Source organism: Camelina sativa, chromosome 7 (assembly GCF_030686135.1).
Source record: "Camelina sativa cultivar CO46 ecotype springtype chromosome 7, ASM3068613v1".
NCBI classification, from domain to species: domain Eukaryota; kingdom Viridiplantae; phylum Streptophyta; class Magnoliopsida; order Brassicales; family Brassicaceae; genus Camelina; species Camelina sativa.
Genome location: NC_141886.1, coordinates 5,975,450 through 5,991,682, shown reverse-complemented (window position 1 = coordinate 5,991,682; position 16,233 = coordinate 5,975,450). Strand labels below are relative to the sequence as shown.

Here is a 16,233-nt window from a genome sequence, read left to right as displayed (position 1 = left end):
TACAAAGGCCAAAGAAACCGCAGCTACAATATTGCCAAGCGGAAAGCATGAAAAAGAATGATAGAAGCATACATAACAGTTAAGCAATGAGGCTTTGATTTATAGAACCATACATTCATACATTCTTACAAAACATTAAGTCACAAGACAAAACCTATTTTGATTTAACTAACGAAAGGAACCAAGGCTTCTCGTCAAGTACGTTCGCCGCTAGTGACAGAAGCAAAAGACCTTTAGATGGGCAGTAGAGTGTACACACGTTAGCGCTGGGGCATAAGAAAGCTACGATCCCTTATGATGCGGCATGACGTCATTTATTTTTAACTATCTTTTTATCAGTGTCCCTTCTCGTTATATTAATAACATCTGTGTAACTAATGTACTTAAAGTCTCTTAGACCATCTGCATCGGAGAAATACCTCGTCATTTCTCAAAATAATATATTTTAATTATTTTATTTTAATATTTTATATATTTAAATAATAAATCTTAAAAAAAGATTAGTTTATACTAGAATGACACATGTTAAGAAACGATTCTCTATGACACATGTTAAGAAACGATTCTCTGAGAAAACGGTTCTCAACTTTTTTTTTTTTTTTTATATTATTTTATTATTTTGAAGTGAGAGTATTCTTGATAGAAACTACTAGTGGACATACTTTTATAAAGACAAATATGTCAAACATTTCTTCTTGATATTAAGATATTAATTGATTCTCCCGCTACTTCCGGCAAACATTACATTTGTGGGTGGTAGCAGTTGCTAGCGATTGGTACCAATCATACAAATCGCTCCCAATCATTTCCAATCGCTTCCAACCGCTTGAAATCACTGAATTCCAAAAGCTGCTTCCCACAAGTGTATGAGGTTGCGGACGGTTGCGGTTGGATTCTTTTTTTAACTAAAAACAAATCAATGATATTGAAATATTTTTTTATATATTTTCTACCTAACTATTTTATCCATTAAAGATGGGATAAAATGAAGTACATATACGATTGAGGAGATTAGAAAATAAACAATTATACAAGAAAATAAGATTCCAATTAACAATAACCCGGAAAACTTGATGTAAATTTAATGGCACATCGCACATAAGTTCCAAAAATATCTAAATAAATATAACATTTCATCAGAAAATTTAAGAAAATAAGATTATTTATGAAAAATATTAAAACAAATCACCAATGACTCTTCTCAACTATCGCTTTAATATGAAATTTATTTGTTTTCAGAATAATTATTTTAGTATTATTAAATGAATTTTAATTATAAATCAAGTTTAATAAAAAATTTGGTGTTTAAAAATATTTATATAATTATATATTACATTTATTATGTTTTAACCGTTATTGCACCCGCTGGTCAACCAGTCATAAAACTCCCGCAAACGTATCCATTTAAAAACGCTAAACCAATCATTCAAAACGCTTAATAACGCTTGAAACCGTAACTATCCACTTCCGCAATCTTCCGCAATCGCAGCCGCAAATGCTGCGGTTGAACCAGTCAGGTCTAAGTAATATACAATCAGTATATTGTTAGGTTCACTGTTTTCAGATCTTATTTATGTTAGGTTTTCTTACACAATAAATAAGAAGAACTAACGAAATTTCAAGATCCAGAGTACGTCAATCGTTATCTATTAGGACTACAACCACTTCATTGACATAAATAGTCGACGCATGAACTGTCCTTTTTATTGTAGTTTAATAGTTTCAGTATCTCAAAATACACTCGGTGTTGCCAAGCGAGGACCTTCCTTATTATTGTTTCCCGTGTTTAGATTTAACTAAAATCCGAATAGAAAGAAGCTTAACCATAAACAGTGCTGGAAAAGAATTAATAATAGACCAGCATATATTAATGTAGTATGGTAACACTTTCAGAGAAAAAATATTTTTAAAAATGCAGTTTGGAAAAAAATATTAAAACATCAAAACATGGTTACAGCAGGTCACTTCAGCTAACAATTTTAGAGCTTGCCGGAGACAAAAACGTACCTAATCGATAATGTATCTACGAGTATCTATATATACATATATATATGAGTGATGCGAAACAAGATCAAAAAGTATCAACTAGCCCAAAGATTAAACAGATACAGATGGTTTATTGATTTCTGAACTGGTCGACAATGTATCTGAAGTGGCCCAAAGATTATAAATATCATGTAAAAACGAGTAGGTAAATTCACTTCACCGCACCCACTATATGAGTGAACAGAATGGATTCATCTTAGCCTTCAACATATTAGAATTCGTTCAATATTTAACAAAGGTTATATATTTTTTCTTTTTACAACTACATAATTAGAAAGTTGCATATACACGTTATAATCATTCGTTCAATATTTTTATTTAGAATCACGTCTCTTCATCATAATATTTTTATTGATAAAATAAATATCAATAAATGCTTATATATGAGGATTGTATCCCTTTACCATAATTTTTAATAAAATAATTAATATTTCTGATCGTTAAAAAAAAATTACAAAGCTGCCTTGATGCATTATGATTTTTTTTGTTATTTTATTTATTTAGAATTGCATCTTTTTAGCAATAACAATTTTATCATAATTTTCCTTTTTAATATATATATTTACAATATTTTTAATAGTTATATATTTTCAAGTGTTGGTATTAGGAGAGCGTGTCAATAATGGTGCTCCATAAGAGTATCTCCACTGACCTAAAGCCTCACACTTCTCAATTCTCACCTCATTTTCAAGAGTGCATAATTTGCACAACCAGACTTTGTGCTTCATCTCCCTTTCCTTCGGCTTTGCTGCAGTGCATAGCTCACATAATAGAGCCATAGACTAGTATTGAGAAAAAATAAAAAATAAATGAGAAAACATAATAGAGTCAAAAGTAAACTTCAAGTTTGAATTCAAGAAACATACAAACTCTAAGGAAGACTTACCTGGTTCAGTAAGGTGCATTATGCACACTCCCACATTGAAGATTCTTCTCTACTTTTGTTTGCATTGTGACTGGTCGATGGAAATGTCACTAGTGACTTTGGGAAACAAGATTTTGGTTCATCTTGGGAACAAGGACCCTAATCACCAAGGAAACAACTTATTTTATTGCATTTTGTTTCAAAAGTTTCGTTTGTTAAATCACTCACATCTTAATATTCTTTTAAGTGACTATTCATTCAAGCTCTTACAAGTTTTCCATGTGGAAACAAGTAGGTTACATGTGTCACTAGCATTCTCTTCATCTTCTAAAGCCTTTGTATATTGGGAAACCACACCAAATATCATCACGCAAACGTCGATCTGTAGTCATTATAGAAGCCTAAATCAGAGTAAAATCTAACATAATGCTCCAATTGCCACCTAACCGATGAGGTCCTAAGGGTAATAGATTATCCACTTACACTCTTGTTCAGTTGGTGTAGCTGTAGTCGAACAAACATATGAGAGAAGAAGCTGGTGAGAAAATCCGCCCAAACACTCCCCAGGAATACCAAAACCCCAACATGTCCCAGTAATACTGTTTGACATCAACTCATCACATTCCTAAAAGACAAACAAATAAAGCATTGACAAATTGGCAAAATTTGTGTATCACTTTTTTTCAAAAGGCAACACAAATCTTTCCCTCAGATAAGAAACATTTTTAACAATATACTAGTGTACTAATTCGATCACATTTATTTGGAAGTAATTTATAATACTAGCTGGAGGTATCATGTGAATATCTGATGAAAATAAGAAATGATTAAAGCTTATTTTGTCCACAATAACAAAAATTAATGAGGATGAGACATAGAAACACATGGAGGATGTCGCAGTGCTATCATTTGTGAGAGAAATAGTCAGAGTTTTTCATAATCCAAAATCTCTCTATCTCCTTACCCTCTCGTCCTACGACTCTCCTTGCTATTAAATCCCACCTGGTATAATGCAAATTGTGAACAACATATTAGTATTTAATAATATAAATTTCGTTTTATGAACTAATAAAAATAGCTCACTAAGATTTATTAAAATTCTACATTAAACATATATAAAAACAGCAAATAAAAAATTGAAAATTTTTGAATACATACCTTAAACTTAATACGAAATTTGAAATCTATACTAAATTTTTTAACTCTTTGAAATGTACCTTATGTATTGCACTAAATGACTATTTTGTCCTCAATTACAAATTATTAAAAATAAATACAATTTAATTAAGTTAATTCATAAAAAATTAAAGGAGATTTTTATAAATACACCAAATCTTATAAAAAATTTGAAAACTACACTTAATATTATAGTTATTTGAAAACTACATACTTTGAAATAAAAATGGACAGAAATACCCTTATTATTAAACAATTTTAACAATTAAATAAAAATAAGAAAAACTTAATTTATAATTAAAATAATTAAATTTTAAAAATAAATTACTTTTAAAAATGTTTAAATTTGAAATAAATTAATTAATAAATAAAAATTAGAAAAAAATATATTTATTATATTTTAAATAATGATTACATGAATCAATTTTTGATCTTATAATTTTGAATAAAAAAAGAAGAATTTAAATATTTATGTTGATATTATTTAGATTTAAATTTATTTTAAAATAAATAATTCAAGATTATACAATTTATAATATATATATATATATATATCAATATTTTAGACCTATTTTAATCAATGTTGATTTATTTACAATGTCGACTTTTTGAACAATGGTTTTGTTTTTTACTTTTATTGACTTGATTATCTTTGTCATCGACTTATATTTAAACAATTGACTTATGTTATGGCTAGTAGATTTTTAACATAGTCGATTTCTTTAATGGTTGACATATTTTTTTTGTTCATCGATTTATATTTGTTTTTTGTTGATTTGTTTATTTATTGTTGACTTATTAATTCTACGTTGATTTATTAATAAGGTTGATATTTTGAATGGTTGACTTAAGTTTAATTTTTGTCGACTTATTTATTTTTCTATCGATTTATTTTAAAACTATCGACTTTTTTTTTGTTTGATTATTTTTTTACATTGTCGACTTTTGATGATGTTGACTTTTTTGTTTTGTTTGTTGACTTATATTTTTTTCCTGTCGATTTGTTTGGTCTTAATAGACTTATTCCATTTTAAGTTGACTTCTTAATAGATTAACTTTTTCAACTGTAGACTTATATTTTATTCCTGTTGATTTATGTTTTTTCTTTGTTGACTTATATTAACAAAGTCGATTTATTATTTTATTAATTGATTTGTTACATAGTCGATTTTTTTAACCGTTGATTTATTTTCTAAAAGCTCATATTTTTTATTATTTTATTAAACTTGATAATTATCAAAATAAATTGAAATATATAATTATTTTTCAAAACTCTTTTATTAAATAAAAAAGTTTGAATAATTATTAGTGATTTATATATTTATTTAAAACTAATATTATCTAAAATTATTTACTAAACATTAATCGTTAAAGAATAATTCTAATTAATTTTATTTTAGTTGCTATATAATAAATTTTTAAAATTAAATTACTAAATAAAACCAAATTTTTAATCACATTTGAGTTAACCATTTAATTGTCAGTTCGGTTTTAGTTTGATTTTTTCAATTTGGTTCGGTCGATTATTTAGTTACCGGTTATTTTGCTCAGCCCTACTAAGTGTATATAATAAAACTATATCATAAATATACCAGAAATATATATTATGACGCCACTGCTTTGCGTTAGGGGGAGGAAAGATATTCATATCCACCGCATTTGAACTACAACTATTCGGATTTAGCTCTATATTTTTTGAATATCCAGACTTAAGATATTCGTTCAAATATAAGTGATTTAGATTTGGATTTGAATCTTAAAAATATCTACTTAAAGATTTATTAAAAAAGTATCAGTAAATTTTTTATAGTAATATTTTTAAAATTGATATATTTAAAAAATATATAAAACTGATTTTTATATGTATGCTTATAATCAATGTTCTAAAAATTTTGTTATATGCTAGACATACGGTGTTCTACGACCATATGCGGGGACTATATGGTGGATAATTTTTTAGAAGAAATATGTAAACATAAAATTTGTCAAAATATGAATATTGAATAACAAAATTATAATACAAAAAAAATAAGTATAATAAGCATGAAGAATTCTATACAAGCATACCCATATATTAAATTAAAACATTTTAGAAAATCTTAAATAACTAATAAGTATAAAAATATAGAACAATTATTATAAAAAAATTATAGTTAATATTAAGAAAAATTAGTAGTTTGTTTTTTTTAAATGACATATTTTTTGTTTCTAATTCTTTAAAAAGACGTCATATATGCAGATTTTACGGTACATACACCGTATAAATGGACCATATAGCTTTCATCATATTGAACAATTAATTGTATAGCTATATATAATACAGTGTGGCTTCCCACTGTACATCGTGTATACGATATTTTAAAACACTTCTTACAATAAATCATGTTATGTAGTTTTTTTTTTTTTTTAAGTATACTTAATACATTCGACATCAGATCCTTAAAACGATTATATTATATCTAGAGCCATATATGGTTTCGAACAGATTCAAGATTTCACTATTTAGATCTAAATTTTCATAATGCATTAGAAAGCATATATCTCCCATTGAATCTTGGATCGTGGATATATATAGCTTTACTTAGCATACAATACATACACTCAATTGAACATTAATTAAGAGCAGAAGGTTTACAGAATATAATATAGATAGAACTAGGTCAAAAGTTTTAAATTTTTTAACCATATAAACAGAAGAAGAAAATGTTACCTGTCCCGGACAAGTTTGTACATCCGAAAGATGAGATCTTCTTCTTGTTCGGTCATATTGATAAACTCCCATTCCATACTACTCACTTCTGCATTTTAGATTTAGTTAAATTCAAGTAAATATCAAATAAAGCGTGATAAAATAATTAAACATATAATAGTGGACTATAGACCAAAAGGAACAACGATTAAATATCAACTAAATCAAAGAGAAACCTTGGGAGTTATGTCGAATGATCTTGGGTTCATTACCACCGTGAGGGCGACGAATACGGTTTGTGTTATCCATTAGTGCTGGCAACGGAAGAAGACAAATGTTATAGAGAAAAACTGAAAAGTAGATGTGAAGAAGAGAAAGAGAGGTCCCCAACGTATTCAGAATACTATAAATAACCAACATACTCAGTGTGTTGATAATCATATTTGCTGAATTTATATATCACGTAAAGCGTCGATAATGCTCACAGTGAAAATGGTGGAATTTTGGAAACACTTTCACCGCTAAAGCGTCATGACTCACCTTACTCGATTCCGTTTTTTTTTTTTTTTTTTTTTTTCGGTAGAACATCAAAAACCTCACATATGTGGTTTCTGAATTTTTGCAATGGATTACATATTTTATTATACACTAGTATAACGTGTTAAATTCGAGTGAAGGAACATCACATATAAACTTTCTATTAACATGACAGCATCCAGTATCAATTATTATATCACAGTTTTACTGGAGTATTATAATTTTGGACTTTTTACAAGATCCAATATCAATTGTTATCCCCAAAAAACAAATGTGTACTATCGAAAAATCATATTCACGTTGCTATTCAGTAATTGTCTTAAGTACCGTATGAAGCTGACATGACATCTTCATTTTTATTCACGTCAAAAGCATTTCGTACCCTATTAATTAAGGTTAGTTGTCTCGTGTAAATCACTAGTAGTCTCTCCTATATATCTTTTTGACTGTAGAATTTGTAACGTCAAAAACGTTTCGTACCCTATTAATTAAGGTTTGTTGTCTCATGTCAATCAAATAGTTTTTTGACACTTGGATTTGTCCCACATAATTGCATCGTTCAACGTGGTAGGGAAAAATATATGTAAAAACTATAAAATATGTGTTTGATCTGTGCCTTTAACAGAAAAGAAAAAAAAATGTGTTTGATCTGTTTTTCTTCAGTCCCATTATTGGAGAGATAACAATGGGACTGTGGTACGAGAAGTATGGCAGGCCGTGGCTTCAACATCGACGACGCTTTAATGAAGAGCATGATAGATAAATATTTAGTCCAAAATTTAGAACATTGGTGTTTTCTATATATTTACATCTTCTCTATTGTATTGTACCAAATCAGGAAGAAAAAGAAAATGAAAGTGTAACGCTTCCAAACCGAATTATCGGTTTAGGTGTCGGTCGACACATGTGGTTGACACCAACGAGGGGTGTCGGTCCACATCATTTATCGGTTAGTATTCGGGTTAGTTCTAATTTCTTCGGTTTGGCACGGTTTAATAAGACAAGCCCTAGGATTCATATTTAAGGATGAGTTTGACGCCTTAGTGGCTTTGTTAGCCGTTTTCGTCCGAGAGATAAGAGAGAAAGAGAATTAATTGAGAGATCATTTTGTGAGCGAAGGAGAAGGTTTTTTATGCTAGTTTTGGTGTGTTCTGAGCATTAGAAAGGAGATTTGAGCATGGAGTGACGTTTGGAGGTTACTAGAAGGCTTGAATATTAGTGTTCTTGTCCTTTTATTTATAAATCAAGGTGAATGAATGACCATGGCTTATATGAGTGATTAGATCTCTGTTTCATGTGTTTCTATGATTGATGATTGATTTCCTTGTGTTTGTTTGATTTTGTGGTTGTTTGTGCGATTTTGTGGTTGTTTATGGCTTGGTTTGGCTATTGTAAGTGCTATGGACAAGTTAGTGGCTTGTGGAGGTCGTGATATGTCGTTGGAGTCGACGAGAATTGATGCTAGGGAATCGGTATCGATCAATACCAGGAGGGTGTGTCGGTCAAATGGTTCCGCGATGGACTGTTGAGGGTGTCGGTCGACATTGGAGGTATGTGTCGGTCGACATTGGGTGGTTGTTTTTGGTCGACACTGGTGGTTGGTGTCGGTCGACGCCAGGAGGGTCTCTCGGTAGACACCAGTGTTCAGGAGATTGCAGATGTGTCCTTTTGCTTACCTGGTTTGATTGTTCTTTGTGAATTTCTTATGCTTGTCTTTTCTCTTGTGTGTATAGCCTACTAGATGAGAGGATTGCCTCACTAAGTATTTGTGATAATACTTATACATTTCGATTGTTGTTTTTGGTGCAGGTATGTGTGACGTGGAATCATGGCGATAAGGAGGAGGATGATCTAGGTTCTCGGTTTTATGATGTTGTTTTTAGTGTTTGTGTTGTTGAAACCTTGTATAGAAGTGTAATGCCCCGACCGCCACATCTTAGTGGGCCCCTTGTCCAATCCCATTCCACGGGCCCACTTTCCTTAATGGGCCTCACGACCTCTCACTAGGCCCGTGAACCCATCCATATCCAACGGCCGGTTTGCTACGTCCAAGAGGCTTTAAAGACTTGTTACCATCCCTACAAATCACCACATGATCTTTCCTTGTGTTTTGTCCTCATTCGCACAGTTCCGACAGTCACTTCTGGGAAGGTCACCCATCCTAAGACTACTCCAGCTCAAGCACGCTTAACTCTGGAGTTCTCTCAGGCTTATTGACCGAAAAGAAAAGTGCACTTTGGTGACATAGGTGGCCAAATCAATTCTTTTAAACCTCTCCGCAAGTCTCTGAAACCGGAGTGTCACAATTCACCCTCACTAACAGATTGCAATGTCCTCGTTGCGCACCAAGACCGTCACCCCCGACGGTATGAGCCCACTCGACTCCACACTCGACTGGGTTTGGCTCTGATACCACTTGTAACGCCCCGACCGCCACCTCTTAGTGGGCCCCATGTCCAATCCCATTCCACGGGCCCACTTTTCTTAATGGGCCTCACGATCTCTCACTAGGCCTGTGAGCCCATCCATATCCGACAGTCGATTTGCTACGTCCGGGAGGCTTTAAAGACTTGTTACCATCCCTACAAATCACCACATGATTTTTCCCTGTGTTTTGTCCTCACTCGCACAGTTTCGACAGTCACTTCCCTTCGGAAAGTCATCTATCCTAAGACTACTCTAGCTCAAGCATTCTTAACTCTGGAATTCTCTCAGGCCTCTTGACCGAAAAAATAAGTGCACTTTGGTGAAATAGATGACCAAATAAATTTTTTTAAACCTTTCCGCAAATCTCTGAAACAGGGATAAAAAGTGGCAAATCCATAATAATCTCAATTTAGATATGGCTCCAGAAAAAATAATCCATAGTTTTTTGAAGCCAGTGTCGGTATCAAAGCAGGTCCAATGTTATAAATGGCATGTACGAACGACTGCTGATTCATGTCAACCTCCCCCACTGACAAACTTACGAACGTTATGATTTTACATTTCTGATAGGACACCCTCGTATTTTTATTCTCACAACTAACATAAAAACCATTTTTACCGACATGTGACCTCAACTAAAACTAACATGCCAAGCATACTATTTTTGAATTTAAATGTATGTATAATTGTATATAACTTGGCACCGTGATTCTACCTTTAGTTTATAGTTTAACTTTCAAGTAAAACACTTTTTCAAAAAAAAAAACAAAAAAAAAACACTTTCAAATAAAACAAATTATAAGCTTAGAAATATCGTAAATATTAGTTTAAATTATACAGTGATTCACTGATTCTGTTCCAGAAAAAGAAAAGAAAAAAATCTGTCGGTGTAGTTCATAATTAAATCCCTTAACTAACCATGTAGACCCACTTCACAAGTCTGTCATGCATGTTTAAGTTTCCTCTTCATTTTTTTCTTTTTAGCATTTGTTCAGTGAAAGTTCCTTTTTCTAAAAAGAAAACTTTAGAACAAACGATAAAAAAAAAGTTCTTATTGTTCTACATTAGAAACTACCATTATTAAGGAAATCAAAACAACATACAAAGCTATTCATTTGGATTCAGTTTTTGTTTGTTATGCATGCATGTTATGTTGTAATCCTTACATCTCTCACATGCGTGTTTGTTGATGAAATAAAGGTCAATGTCAATGCCACTCATCGCCCAACAAAAAACTAAAAAAGATTCTCATTAAGATTATGATTAAAAATAGATGTGCTTTATTTACGAGATCGTCCCACGAAACTCAACCTCTTAGAGTATACTAGCTATATTTTAAATACATAATCACACACACACATATATATATATATATATATCGACATTGATTCATACAATGCATGCCTAAATTCACATACATAGACACATATAGATAAATTTGATGAATAAATTAAAAATGTTATATGGTATTATAGTACTAAGAAATTTTAGAATGAAAATTCATATTCTTCTTTTAAAATGGTATTATATACTAAGAAATTTTAGAAATCAACGAAGCCAAGAAATTGTCAAAAAAAAATATAGAAAATTTAGATCCATTTGTGTTTTCGATTATATTTCACACCAATTAGACCATCTTTAAAAGAATAAAAAAATTCACTCTAACGATTCTTTAAAAAAATAAAAAAATGTACTTTAATCATATATATATTTTTATTATATTTTATTTATAGTAACCAATAGAAAAACGACACCTGTCTATTTACTAAGAGAACCGATTCTTGCGCGAGCAATTTAAGTATCGATTTTTTTATTTTTTTCTTCTTTTTTATTATTATATATTATTTTTTAACCAAAATTTTTCCTGAGTAATCCCACTAATAATGCCCTTATAAAGTCATTTCTAGTGGGGAGTGCTCACCAAAACACTTATTAATAAAAAAATTAATAGAGTGATGAGAGAGAAGAAGAAAAAGAGAATATTATTAAAAAATAATAAATATATATATGATTAAAATAATAGATATATATATATATATATTTTAAAGCAACATGAGAGAGTTGCTGCGGTGGATTTGGTCTAAGTTTCTAATTTAACATGGTGAATCAGTAGTGAACCAATATGTGTATGTTTTCAAAATCTCTCAATCTGAAAACCAGTAGATTAATACGTATTTCTTACTTTAGGTCTTATCTTTTTTTCTTACGTGAAAATCTCAAACATAAAAAAATCTGAACTGGGCCTCCAAATTTTTCTCTCGAAGGCGAAAAACCTAACGCAAATCTTAGTTCACTTCAACGGCTACACCGCCGTCGTGTAGTCATCACTGACTGATTCCGGTAATCTCTTCTCTGGTGAGCCATCTAGTCTCTCCTCTTTGACTTGATGGATTCTGTTGCCACCGATTCTTGTCAGAACTCCGACGCTCTAAACTCTCCTCTCGCGACGGAAGATGTGACTCAAACCTTGCAGCACTCATCTCCGCTTCCGGCAGCTCCTGTCTCTACTCCATTTGTTCCCACCAATGGAGCATGGGCAAAACCGCCTAAAATCATCCCGGAAGTTGAACCTTTCCGTCATGAAACTCTAATTCCAATGGAAATAGGCAGAGCTGATCCGGATGTAGACATTTCTTCCTCCAGCGATTAAAGAGAATGGACAACTACGCTTTCCATGAGCAGCAAAGATGGACCCTTCGATCCAAAATCTCCATCGAACAACAACACCAACTTACATGGAAGATGGAACTCCCAAGGTACACATTCCAAACCATGTCTTGTTGAGAGGACTTGAGAATCAACAAGAATATGTGATAGGTCAATTTAATCGTTGCCTTACACCATATGGAGGTCCCATCAATGCAGTGGCTAATAGAATTTGGGGGAAAAGTGTAAGATTTTCTCACGAAAATTTGGGGAATCCTCTTATTTGTTTCATATTCCGGATGCACCAACTAGAGCTTGGGTTTTACAGTGCGGTTTATGGCACATTGATGACTGCATCATGTTCGTTGCTCCTTGGACTTCTGCTGATACATTAGCTCTGCCAGATATCACATATGTCCCGGTCTGGGTTACGCTAAAAAACTTCCTTAGTCGTCTTTACTCGCACTGGGGAATCAGTTGGATAGCTTTGGGTTTACGCGAACCTATGGCTACTGATAAACCAAGGTTGGATCTGTCTCTAATGGGAGTGGCTAAGCTCATGGTTGAAATTGAGCTAGAAAAAGGATTTCCACATAGAATTGTTGTCGAGAACAAAAGAGGCTATGTCTCTATGGTGGATGTGGGTTTGTAGGCCACAAAAAAAACTAGATGTCTTCTCTTTTCTAAAGCAGGTTCTGTCTCTAATTTGGCCTCTAAGGTTGATGTAATTCCAGTTGTTGTTGAAGGTAATAAAATTCCCCAAACACCCCTTGTTGAGGCTGCCAAACCCTCATGTGTTACTACACCCATTGTTGCACAAGAAAATCTTGTTGATTGTGCATCACCAGCTGCTGCAGTGATAGGTGCAGGTTCTGTTTCTGCCTGCACTTATGTCTCCCCTACTCTCTCAGTTGAAGTTTCTCTTGTTGAGATTACAGTTGAAGCTCCGACTACCAACACCATTGCCTTATGCAGCCCTATTCCCATCAACACTGAAGTTGTATTGTCATCTTCTCCAATGGTAATTGTCCCATTTTCTCCCTCTTGTTCAAGATCATTTCAAAATGAGTTTGTGCAGGAAAATATCGTATGAAGTAATCAATTTGCTGATTGTGATGTTGGAGTTCATGGTTATGAGATGGGTGATGAATCCTCTCAACGTACCCGAGGAGGATGGACAATCAAACCTACCCAAAAACTCCAAGATCAATGGATTACGGTCAGAGGACGAGGCAAGCGTGGTCGTGTTGGTCGCAGTGGTCGAAGATGATCGATCCAAAAATAGTTAGAGGATTAATTTTTCAGTTTCCACTAGTTCTATCTTTCTCTCCTTTTAGAATATGCTTCATTGTATAATCTCCTATTAGTTTACTTTTAAAAACTATATAATCTACAAATCATCCCTATATTACTTTTTATGCATTTTAATTGAAAGCTATTTAACAAAAAAAAATTTCAAACATAATTCTTACTCGAGACTCGAGTTATATCTTTTTATAGTTATTTGTTTAAAAATTAGAAATAACATGAATACATCAAATTAACAAAGAAGCCCGTTTAAATTATTGGAGAGACAACTAACAATGGGACTGCGGTACGAGAAGTATGGCAGATTCCATGGGCCATGGCTGCAACATCGACGACGCTTCAATGAATTAATAAAGGACATGATGGCGAAACCCAAATTAACGATAATTTGTCTTTTCTATATATATACAGCTTTCCTATTGTACTTTGACCAACTATTTTATCATTGTGTGATTCGGAGATCTAGGCGCCTTTTCAAAATTCTATCTTTTCATATTGGCAAGTTTTTGCAATAGCACATATATACATATATAATATATCTTTACTGATTCAAGATATTCCTCTGCGAAATAATAGATGTGAGTTGAACATATTTTTTTAATGATTTGTTCAATTTTCTAATATTTTAGTTGAATTGGATGAATCAATTGTCCAACTTATTCATCTAAAATGACAAAAATGGGATGAATGTCCATTCAACTCTTCCAACTTATTAACTTGTGTTAACTATTTCTATTTGCACCCTAATAAATAGTAGTTTTCAAAGTAATGTCATTTTGCAAATTAACCCAAAAGTAAAATCTACATCATCTTTAACACATCCTATGTATGTGTGTGAGTTTCTTAAACAAATATCAACTGGACATTTCTTCTGTTGGAGTAACTTGACCAGTTAAACCCCAGTCTCATACTATATAGCAACAAAAAAAAATGTTCATAGTGGTTACTTTACTTTTAAGTGTTGACTATATTTATTTAACATTAGATAAGAAACTATGGTATGCATATTTATAATTTGATATTTTATAAAATATTAAATTAAAATTTAGGCCATCTCCATTAGATATATTAGAAGAGTGTCTTAACATATATTAAATATATATTAATTTTGTCTTGGAAAATAAAATGTGAGACACTTTTGTTAAGTTTGTTATTGTTTTTAAGACACCCATAATATAATATCAGTATTTTATAAATAAAATTGATGTGAAGACATCCACAAAAATTATGCAATGTAAATTGTCTTAGTGATTCTTCTTCCAAAACAAGTCTGTCGGTGTACCCACAAATCCCATAGTAAACCATGTGACCCACTTCACAAGGGAAAGAAATAGTAAAACAAAAAAGGCATATGGTAAAAGTTATATAAAACAATCTTCGAGACCAATTCTCAAGAATGTGATCTGTAAACTCTTAGATTATGTTAATTTGTTTATCTGGCTAAGAGAATATAGCGTCGCATCAGATATGTTGTAGGATGCAGAGTCTCATCATTTGTCAGTTTCCTCTTCATTGTTACCCTACACGGCTACGCGCTAACTCTTTTTTAACATTTGGTTAATCAAGTTCTTATCCTACGTTAACTCTCTTTTTAACATTTGGTTAATCAGATATGAAACATGTACATGATGACTTATTCCATCACCTTTTCAGACTTTTCAGAGAAAAAAAAAAAGGAAAGAAGGTGCAACTCACACTTCGTGTATACTTTTGTATATTCTTAATTACAACGAATAAGTAAAATTTTGCTTAAGTTAACTTACTCAAATATTTGAATGCAGTATGAATCTTTCAGACTTCATCAGTGAGTGAGAGGATAGACGGTACTTAGCTTTCGGGGGAGGTATTGGTTTAGGATTTAGAAAGAATTTTAATGACTTTATGTTCTTGCTGATTTTTAGAATCATAGAAAATTGAAAGTTAAAAATGAAAGATTCTAAGAGATTGTTTAGGAAGTTTTTTAAAATCTTGCTGATTTGTTATTTCTAATCTTGTAAAATCTTTCTATTTGATGAAAGAGTTTTCATGACTTTTGTTATGAAGGAAATGATATAAAATCCTAAACCAATAACATAAAATTTGAATTCATTAACAATCCAAGATTCTTTTGTTTTACTTGAATAACATAAAACTTTTAATGACTTTAAAAAACTCTTAATCCAATAACACTAGATTTATCAAGATTTTAGATAACTTTTTACAAATCCACAACCAATAACACCAAATTTTTAAAGAGTTTTAAAAAGTCTTGATTGAATAACAACATATTTACCTAACTTTTTAAAGTCATTAAAATTCTTTCTAAATCCTAAACCAATACCTCCCCCTTCTTTTTCATTTTTTTGCTAGACATATACAATTAGGAAATTTAGAAGAGTTATGGTAGCCGGACTTGAGCACATGTTTTTGAAACATTTAAATGGGCCCCCACTTTGAAGGGGCTCCACTTTTTTATTTTTTTGGTGTTATATATGAATGATAAGTAGGAAATTTGATGAAAATTTTTAATAGAAAAAGTAAAAAATGGTTATCTTTTTAA

The 16,233-nt window shown here is 31.6% G+C and overlaps 1 protein-coding gene and 1 long non-coding RNA gene across 2 annotated transcripts; both read right to left on the bottom strand.

Moving 5' to 3' along the window:
* Positions 1-2,455: 2,455 nt before the first annotated feature.
* On the bottom strand, positions 2,456-3,536 carry LOC147940923 (uncharacterized). Its single transcript, XR_015561559.1, has 4 exons — positions 3,395-3,536; positions 3,182-3,293; positions 2,933-3,070; positions 2,456-2,828 (listed from the first exon to the last, which is right to left on the bottom strand). It is a non-coding gene; the product is annotated as an uncharacterized LOC147940923 (long non-coding RNA).
* Positions 3,537-3,651: 115 nt separating this feature from the next.
* On the bottom strand, positions 3,652-7,252 carry LOC147940922 (MYB-like transcription factor TCL1). Its single transcript, XM_087457738.1, has 3 exons — positions 7,013-7,252; positions 6,798-6,885; positions 3,652-3,913 (listed from the first exon to the last, which is right to left on the bottom strand). The coding sequence occupies exons 1-3, from the start codon at positions 7,215-7,217 to the stop codon at positions 3,817-3,819; spliced, it is 390 nt and encodes a 129-aa protein (XP_087313864.1). The 5' UTR covers positions 7,218-7,252; the 3' UTR covers positions 3,652-3,816.
* Positions 7,253-16,233: the final 8,981 nt, after the last annotated feature.

Bases quoted from the DNA above. Each gene is read 5' to 3' on its own strand.
- LOC147940922 (XM_087457738.1), bottom strand. From the start codon at position 7,217: ATGATTATCAACACACTGAGTATGTTGGTTATTTATAGTATTCTGAAT. The intron at 6,886-7,012 runs GTTTCTCTTTGA...TCTAAAATGCAG, and splicing joins CATTCGACATAACTCCCAAG to AAGTGAGTAGTATGGAATGG. The intron at 3,914-6,797 runs GTAACATTTTCT...GCATTATACCAG, and splicing joins TACAAACTTGTCCGGGACAG to GTGGGATTTAATAGCAAGGA.